The 10,011-nt window shown below is 29.7% G+C and overlaps 2 protein-coding genes across 2 annotated transcripts; both read right to left on the bottom strand.

Moving 5' to 3' along the window:
* Positions 1 to 4,909: 4,909 nt before the first annotated feature.
* On the bottom strand, positions 4,910 to 5,584 carry LOC115704394 (putative RING-H2 finger protein ATL19). Its single transcript, XM_030631604.2, has one exon. The coding sequence runs from the start codon at positions 5,582 to 5,584 to the stop codon at positions 4,910 to 4,912; it is 675 nt and encodes a 224-aa protein (XP_030487464.2).
* A 2,774-nt stretch (positions 5,585 to 8,358) lies between these two features.
* On the bottom strand, positions 8,359 to 9,278 carry LOC133033500 (putative RING-H2 finger protein ATL19). Its single transcript, XM_061108290.1, has one exon. The coding sequence runs from the start codon at positions 9,050 to 9,052 to the stop codon at positions 8,417 to 8,419; it is 636 nt and encodes a 211-aa protein (XP_060964273.1). The 5' UTR covers positions 9,053 to 9,278; the 3' UTR covers positions 8,359 to 8,416.
* Positions 9,279 to 10,011: the final 733 nt, after the last annotated feature.

The raw sequence follows: 10,011 nt of genomic DNA, 5'->3' as shown, positions 1-10,011 counted from the left end.
TTTTGATTTCAGTACAAAATGGATTTATTAAATGTAGTGTACCAATGAAGAAAGCTGGCTGATCTGATCACTATCACAGGTACCAAAGTGAGTGCATGTTTTTTTTAATATTATCAAACAATTCGGAAGGCATAGAATCTTTACCAAAAAAAAAAAATGCTAGGGTAGACTCAATATTATTAGATCTGAATTCTACTTTGAAAAATCCTATTTATATGATATTATTATTTTGTTGTCAGTTTTATCTTTTATTATAAAAAGGCGTAACTTATAGAAAAATATTTAAAGTATGTACGGATGAAAGTATATTTTTCATATTTAGGTCACTTATATCTTGTTCTTATTTGGTTAAACTATCTAGCTATTTGAAATGGTTTATCTTCTTAAAAAGAGCAACCACTATTACCATAATTGTAACTTCCTAAACGAAAGTAGGTAGGGAACTGGGAACCTATGTGTCTTATGTGAGCTATGTAGGATTAAGGATTCTAAATCAAATTAAAAGAGGAAAGGAAAGATTATTGATATGTTATAAGCTACAAGTGCACACATTATAGGTGCAATTTTTTTATTTATTTTTTTTTTTTTATTTGGAGAAGGTGTACTCTCTTAGAAAAAGAGAGATTCAATTTGCATATATAAAACAAGTAAATAACTCACTCGCACTTCGGGACGGTTGTTTTTAAATTTTCTCTTACATTTTTTTTTTTTTTTTATATTTTCTCTTAATATTTTTGAATAATTAATTAATTAGAAAAATATTTTTTTAAAAAAAATTATAGAATATTCTTTGTACGGTTTATTATGATAGGCTTTTTTTTTTTTTTTTTTTTTTTTTATATAAAATATTTGTATTGTATTGTGTTTTTGTATATTGTTATTGTAAGTTATTATAAATAAAATTTAAGTTTTTTTTTTTTATTCTTCACTTATTTGTAAAGAGATATTAAAGTACTTTTAAATTTTTAATTAATTATTAATTATTTAATTATTAATCAATTAATTTTAATCATAACTATCTTAATTATCAATCATTTAAAATTAAATAAATTAACTCAAAAGAAAAAATAAACGTCAAAATTAAAATATAGTGAAATTAATTTACAAAATAAAAAAAAAAAGCGCATAATATAGAAAAAAAAAATACAAGAATATAAATATAAAATATTTATAAAATTAAAATAAAAAAAAATAAAAATGAATAAAATGTTAATGAAAACTTAAATATTAAGTTTTCAAGGTGTGCATATGCTACCCCTAATTCTAGGGGTGTTTATCAAATTACTCTCAACTTACAAACTGCCTGTACCGCACTACACCGTATAAAAAATATAGTTTGAAATTTTTTACGATGAGATTATAGTTTGCATTCTTGTAGTGCAGTTTGGTTCGTGGTTTTAAATTTAATAATTGCAGTTTAAACAACACTGTACTATACATTATAAAATTATCAATTTTTATAATATGATTTTTGTTTTTTTTTCTTCATATAAGAACAAATATATATAATATATGTGTATATTATATAATTTTTTTTAAAAGACAATTCAATAAAATGACTTGATGATTAGTATATATATTATGATGTTAAAACTTTAATAATAATTTTTTTTATTATTATTAAATCTTTATTAGATTAATTTTTGAATTTTTTATAATATTTGATAATAATGATAGTGTAAACTGTTCGAACTACCGTTCAAACCGCACGACATCATACTATATTTTTGCGATGTAGTTTTTATGGTTTTAAAATCTCGCAGTGCGATTGTGATTTGAGAAATTACTAAAATCACACGTACGATTTGGTTTTAAAAAAATATTATAACCCACACCTGTACCGCGAATACCTCCACCCAATCCTATGCTAGTCAATGTTATGATAGTGTCATTTTGTTTTTTCTTTCTATATTATTTTGTTCATATCATGCATAAATTTACCATTTAAGGGCTTGTTTGGAATGCTGTATTAGATCGTATTGTATTGTATTGTATTATATTAAATTGTATTTTATGCAATCTTTTTATGTAAAACTATATGTGGTATTAACTTTTATGGACACCTAAATATATAATATTTTAGTATAAATTAAAGATTAACATAGTATTATATAAAAATATGATATATAATCCAATTTAATATAATACAATACAATACAATACGACTTAATACGGCGTTCTAAACGAACCCTAGTGTTTTCTATGTTGATGAGTCCATGACCATAGAAATTAAAACAGTAGACCTACTACTCTACTACACATACGTCTGAATGTGAAAATGAGTCATTAAAAAAGAGAGATCATCATTAATTTTCCTAATATCAGGTCAAAATTATTAGTTTATCATTGCATCATTTATTATGTTTTGTAGAAAATTGATGATTAAGTGATCAGTATTCAGTGGCACACAAGAAAGATGAGTTGACGACTAGGACAGTAACAAAATTCAAAAATTTTATTATAACCCATACGAACAAAGATAAATATTCTTTTTGGCTCATTTAATTTTACTTTTAAAGCCACTAATTAAGGAGTAAATTTGTCACTTTCTAGATTTCGTACGAGGTGTAAAAGTAAAGTAATTAACGATGATTATTAAGAAATCCTTCAAGTAAATTTATATGTATATAATCTGTATGACCAAATCAAGTACTAGCGTAGTGCATTCAATCAGAATGAGGCTTTAGAATTGTTGTGACTCGTGAAAAAGGATTGGTTCACTAATTTAGCTAATTAAAACGCATATGATGATAAAGAGAATTCATCCTAAATCAAATCTCTGAGTAAAATCAATAAGGTTTCATCTTTCATAATGTCATGATGCTCTGACTATATTTAATTTACTGAACACTTTGCTCTTAACTTCTTTTGGCAGCCCATTTCGCTCGTCGCCCTACTAGAGACTGGATAACAATACCTTTGGGGCCCATAATAGGTCATTGTGCAGGACATCAAATAAGATTTTCTCTTAATGAATTTCTATTGCACACTAAAACTCATTTCACTACTACCATTACTTACACTCAGATTACCAAATTAAATTTTCATATTCTTTTACTTTGTTCTACAGATTGTTCGTTCTTACCATAGATTCCATCTCTACCATAAAAAATGTATACTATATTAAAAAAAAATATATATGCTGAGAGAGAAACACCATCATTTCAATTTCAAAAACTCAATTAGCAAAATACTGAATTGGGTAAATGTGGAAATAAGTACCTTTATAGTTGGGGTAAGTTGAAAAATGCCTCTTTTATTAATCAATTAATCAAATTTGCCTCTAATTTTATATTTATTTGAAACATACCTCTTTTTATATGTATTGTACCCAAAATACCCTGATATAAGAGAGTCACATGGAGAGTATCTTAAAATGACAGGGACAAAATTGGTACAATGATTAAAAAAAGAGGTAAAAATGATAGACTTTAAAAAAGAGAGTAAAAATGAAAGAGAACAATATAAAAAAAATATAGAGTGTAATTTCGTCATAGTTCGGGTTTTTAGAAGCAAAATAGTATGCATTGTCAATTGTCCAGTAAAAACACAAATTTGAGGCCCAAGTCGATCCAAGTAACTTTTTGGGATATCAAAAGCCCAATATAAATCCACTTATTTAGAATGAAGCCTGGTGGCCCGGTCTTATCTTGTTTAATTTTTTTTTTTTTTTTAACAATTAAACACATTCTAGAACCAAACTACTCACTCGCAGTCACAGTCCTTAGTACGGCAAAACCCTAAACCTTTGCAATAAATATACACAAAATGGCATAACCCGAAGACTCCTTCATCGCCTCCCTTCACAAACTTGGAACACGTTCAAAAATGGCTGCCAAAATGGTGTTGAAGGACGCGAAATCCTCTCTTTTATTGTTTCGGAGCTCAATATTAGCCGCCGCCCGGCCCCGGTCCACGTCCCCAACTGTTCCCCCAAACGGCGACCTAATCCAGTCTCTGCTTATTACGAAGGCTCAGAAACCGCTCCCCGAGTCTTGTTTCGTTCCCTCTAGCTATCTCTACAACTTTGGTTCTCTTAAAGTCCAGGGCTGCGATCTTCATTCTGCTTTTGATTTGCAAGCTGTGGGACCAAAGAACGTAGTTGATCGTGATGAAGACGAGGACGATGATCCCGACGATGCTGATTTCGATATTGATGATGGAGACTTTGACTCAGATGACGATGACGATGATGATTCTGATGATTTTGATGAAGTAGTAGTGAAAAAGAGAAGGTGAAAGCTGGTTGTGGTGTGGTCATCATGATCATTCATTGGGTTTGGGCTGATACAAAGTGTAGTGTGTGTTTTAGTGCTCGAAAATGGACCTATTATATTCGATTTTTTTTTTTTTTTGGTTAGTATTGTTATTGATGATGAAGAAGGTGAACATACTGATTTTATTGGTAGTGTGCGTTTGGCTCTTTTGTTATTTTATCTGATTTGTGTTTTATGTCAGCAGAATATCCTAATCTTAATCTCTAATAAGCTGTTTAACTAAAATAGATGAAACAGAGTTCCATTCAAAAAAAAAAATAGATGAAACAGAGAGGAGCACTCTTTATGAATATAGATTAATAAAGAAGAAAAATTATTTTAATTTTAAGTTAGGAGGAATTTTCATCTAATGTATTATGTCAAACTGGTTAAAAATAATCAAAATTAGATTAATTAAACAATAAAATTGAAAAAGAAAATGATCGGTATAGTTGCAGTAGTAGCGTGCTCTAAATTCAAATATTATTAGATGTTTTTTTTTTTAAAGTTAGTGATTTGTAATAAAAGTTGACTATCCCCTAAGGATGAATAAATAAAAGAAAGTTATCAATGGTATAGAATTCTAAATTTCTAGTATAATTAATGTTGAATATTTACAGTAAGCCTAAATGAGATAATGGTATGATAAATTTTCATAATCTAAGTAAACAATGTCGACAAAGCGGGCAAGTGGGATTTTTCTTAAGCCAATTTCCAATGCAGATGGAATGGAAAATGTGGTTGCAAAATGGGATAACCTGACAGGAATCCCCTTTTTCAAAATCCTCTAAGCAAATTACACATTCATCAATACCATTCTCACCAGAACAAGAGAAAGATGATGAAGGTGAAGAACAAGTAGGTTGTTTCAATTCTGTACTATTATTATGGCTCCCGTAAATGACACACGGCGGCAGTTTCTCCAAGGCTCGCCGGTGCCGCCTCCTCCCTTCTCGCCCTTCCCCTAAATGTCTAAGGATTCTTTCTAACATTTCCAAGACATGTACGTTGTTTTCCAGATCATCATGGTTTCCACGTTCAGCACCACTCGTTCGATGAAAATCCTGAGTGGATTCATTGGACGTATTATTATTATTATTATTATTATTCCCTGCTTCAAGGTCGTTCTGACGTGACTCGTTGAAAAATTCAAAACAACTGTGCACAACGGCGACGATGATCAAGGAAATCATGATGGCAAAAGCAACAATGCAAGCGAAGACCACGAGTAGAATGAGTAATCCTGTGAGAATATAGAAAAGGGTAGTGGAAATTGATGGCGAAATAAAGATTAAAGGAGGAGGATTTTGTGTCGATGGGGAAGACATTATAATTGATGTTCGAATGTTTTGATTGAGCTTTGCAAAGCTGCTGAGGTTTGGGTTTGGCTACTGCTCTTTGCTTGGTATTTGTCCATGTAAGTTGTTGCCATAAGTAGTTATATCCATCTAAGAGTTCTTTCATTATTGTTCGAATTAAACAACCTTTATTTTATTTTTATTGTTTTTTTAAACATGTTATTTGAGATAGGAAGCAAAACTGTTTTTTTTTTCACTTGTGTGACAGTAGGCAATAAAAAATAAAAATCGGTTACATTTGATTCCTCATTATAGAAGTTTAGGTAAAACACCATAACAAAATTTTAGGTAAGTAGATATTGGGTATCGAATATTAATCCAAAAAAAACTAATATAAAAAAGAAATGGGATAAAAAGAGTTGGGTTTATTGCATGGTAGTTTGACACACGAAGCAATTATTAGTTATGACCATAACAAATTACTAATATTTACTATCATTTGCCTTTCTAATTCCTTATAGTTTTGATAAGGTTCTAATTCCTTAGGAGTTATATATCATATGTCTTTACAATGTATAAAACGTGATTAACTTTTTTTTTTTTAATTAATTGAATTTTTTTCAAGTTTATCCATATTTCGTAAATTGGGAATTTGACATCAAGTCATCGACTGCGTCATTGTATATCATATATTAACATTAAAAAAAGGCTAATTAAAATTTTTGTTCCTGAATTTTGACATGTACCAAATCATGCCCCTAAATTTTTAAGGTCGTTAAAAATGCCCACTGAACTATTGAGATTGTGTGATTTAAGGATTTTTGTCTAATTTCATTCAATTTTACTACCAAATTATGTCCCTCGAACTTTGACATGTATTAAATTATGCATCCTGAACTTTCATCCATGACTTTTTTATTAAATTAGAAAAAAGACCTTAAATTTAACAATCTCAATAGTTCAGGGGGCATTTTTAACGACCTTAAAAGTTCAGGGGGCATGATTTAGTACATGTCAAAGTGCAAGGGGCAAAAATCCTAATAAGCCTTAAAAAGATGTATTTCGTGCCTATAATCAGTGGCGGAGTGAGCGACACTTTTTAATAAGGATATGTAATACATTTTGTTACTTTTTTTTTTCTTCTTCTTTTGCTTTTTTACCAATTTGTACAAAATATTTGAATGGTATGTACTGATAATTATTATTTTGTAAGCCATTGAGAATAGCTCAACGGTAAGAAAGGGGTGGGAAATTAGAGAGGGTATGAGTTTAAAACTAAAACTTTTAAGTTAATAATATTATCATTAGGTTACACTAAAAAAATTAATTTTAAGAAAATTTTATATATTTTGACGCACAAAAAGTCACTCCAAATTACATGTTTTCTGTTTAGCATAAAGTTTAGAAAGGACATCTCTCTAGGAGTGTTTATAAAATAGTCGACCCAATTCAATCTGCACGATCGAATCCAATTTAATCCGCAAATTGCGGATATCCACACTTATGCGGATTGAATTAGAAAATTTAAAATCCGTACTTATGCAGTTTGGATGTTGATTGACATATAAAAGTAACCGATCCAATCCAATTCACACATATTTATAAAAAAAAAATTAAAAATTATATATACAAATAACATTTTAATGTAAAGAGAATAATCATTTAAAATTCTCATACATATAATACAATTATATTACAAAATTTAATGGATCAAATGTATATTCTATTCTTATATATAATTTTTTTTCTACATACAATTTCAAATAAAATTAAATATTTTTTTATACATACAATTTTTTTTCTTCCTTTAAATTTGTTATTTTATTTATTAATGTGTTATTAAAGATATAAAATAACAATAATTTATTTTATTTTGTTGCTGTTATGTGAAAAAAAAAAATCATAAATATTAAATAACTTAATATTAAAAAGTAACCAATCTAAAATAGCTGATTCAATCCCTACTTTTGCAAATTGGATTGGATTGAATTTGAACTATTGTGCGGATTGAATTAGATCCAAAAAATGAAATTCACACTTAGTGCGGATTGGATGCTCTAAGAGTAAAATAGTACGGATTGGATTGGATGAACACCCCTACATCCCTCTCCCTAAACATACAATCAGCATAACATCAAGTTCAAGACTGTCTCGTAAGAAAATATGCAGCTCAATTAGGAGACCGTTCAACAAAACATAAAGCAACATTGCGTAAAAATTACAATGAACTTTTACAATCTTCAACCACTAGACAAAAACCAGCTGAAAGTATTCTAAAAGAACTACCAATGGCTTGAATAGTAACAATACTATCTGAATCAACTTTCACTTTAGAATAACTTTAAGATTTCAACCAAAAAATTTTCTTTAATTCCCATCGTTTCTGCCAAAGAAGGAGACACCACTCCTTGAAAACAAGAAGCAATAGCTGCTAACAATTCCTCCCTCGAATTCCAAACCACAAAAACATAATCAAACTGCTTATCTTACTCAAAAATAAATGTATCTACATTAGGCTCCTTTGATATAAAAAGAGAATTCACTCAATACATTGTATATCCTCTCACTTTTTATACCTATCTATTTATAATGATTGCTCACTCAAAATTACTCTCGAACAAAAATTCATTTACCCTTTTTATTTACCCTTCTCATGATGTCTATAATTAGTGGCGGAGTGAGCAACTCATGAAACCACAGTTAAATCACTCTAAGCCCGTGAGAATTGAGATAGTTTTGTTGAAATTGCTGTCAATATTGGCTTGTTGTTAATTAATTATATGGCAATTCCTAAAAAAGAATAATTTCCTTAATTAACTACAGGTGTATATTATATACATACAAATATATGGTACAAATTAGTCAAACATCTAAAATACAATGGCGACAAATAGGACAAGTTGGCCTGTTCTTCAACCAATGATCGATACAATTGGTATGGAAAATATGGTTACAAAAAGGAAAAACTTGACAAGACTCGCCTTCTTCAAAATCTTCCAAACAGATCACACACTCATCATCGCCTCCTCTAGTACTGGAGCTACTACTACTACACATTCTTTCATGGCATTGCCTGCCATAACTTATCAATGGAGGCAACTTATTCAACGCCCTCAACCTTGGTCCTCGTCTTTCATCAATGTCTCGAACAAACCTCTCCAACATGTCAACTACCTGCACGACATTGTACTGGACAAAACCTCTGTAAAACGCTGCCTGATGATGTTGATGATGATGAGGCATGCTATTGGTGTCTGCTGGTGATGTGTACATTATGTCTTCTTCTGTTGATCGGTCTGGCCTCATGTCGAGAAGCCATGAAAGAAAGCTGAAGAGGATTTGGTAGAGAAGAACGATGCACAAAGCTATTGTGAGGCATAGAATTAGAGTAGTTAGAAGATCTAAGGTTATGGTGTATTGGATTGAAAGGCCTTGAGAAAATATTAGCATATCGTTTAATTGAGATTTTCTTGAATTTATGAACAAAATGTTGCCCATTACTTCTTTTTTTTTTCTTTCTTTCTTTCTTTCTAATACTACTTTTGAATGTAATGTTTGATCATGATGATGATGAGAAGATATCCTATTTGGTTTTATAACATTTTTGAGTTATGAGAACTAAAAGTGATTTGGATAATTTCAGAATCTAGATTTTGCTATGTATAGAAACTTGGGCTTGAAGATGACAGCTAACAATCTTATAATGACTTGTCAAAGATATCAAATCTCTTAGCTGTTATAATAATGACAAAACAAACAAATATATGGATTGAGCCCACGTATGCATTTAGTGTCGTTATAATCTTTTCTGGGTTTTTTAGGAATGAAAAAAATGGGGGTTGAATAGATAATTAGGAAATTAATTAAAAAAAACTTCCAACTAAGCCGTTAGGAGATAAACCAACAATAAATACTATGGTAGGGTGATAAAGAAGCCACGCTTGCCTGTTTTGGCGTAATAATTTAACAATGATCTCTAAAACGGCATCACTCAAATAGGCAGTTTTTGTTTCGTTGATAATAATAGCTTTTAATCGGATAAGATTTTGGTGAGATAGGTTTCATATTTAATATGTCGCATTTATTTTTTGGGAGAATAAAAGAGATGACAAAGAACTAGATTGGACTTGGTACCCTCCAAGTCCAAACCTTCTCATAAAACCAAAATGAAGGCGGATGTTATTCGATTCACAATTCACACATTTAGAAGCGGCGACTGTGTAGCTAAGCTAAGTAGAGGTAAACCTTAGATCTTCAATTTTTAAACTAAATTATCGAAAAACAAAAGTGTATAGTATATCACAATATTTTTATTATATTTGTTAAAAAAATATATATATTTTTATTGCATGTTATGTCAGAACCCACACTACAAAAAATCTTACTTTAGTCCCAACAAAATTTGTGATTAAAAGTGAAAAAAATGTAATAAATTATAAATTACTATTCTTATGTTA

Source organism: Cannabis sativa, chromosome 1 (assembly GCF_029168945.1).
Source record: "Cannabis sativa cultivar Pink pepper isolate KNU-18-1 chromosome 1, ASM2916894v1, whole genome shotgun sequence".
Lineage (NCBI taxonomy): Eukaryota > Viridiplantae > Streptophyta > Magnoliopsida > Rosales > Cannabaceae > Cannabis > Cannabis sativa.
This window is presented reverse-complemented; position numbering and strand designations above follow the sequence as displayed.

Coding starts and splice junctions, on each gene's coding strand:
- LOC133033500 (XM_061108290.1), bottom strand. CDS start 9,052: ATGGGCAACATTTTGTTCATAAATTCAAGAAAATCTCAATTAAACGAT.
- LOC115704394 (XM_030631604.2), bottom strand. CDS start 5,584: ATGTCTTCCCCATCGACACAAAATCCTCCTCCTTTAATCTTTATTTCG.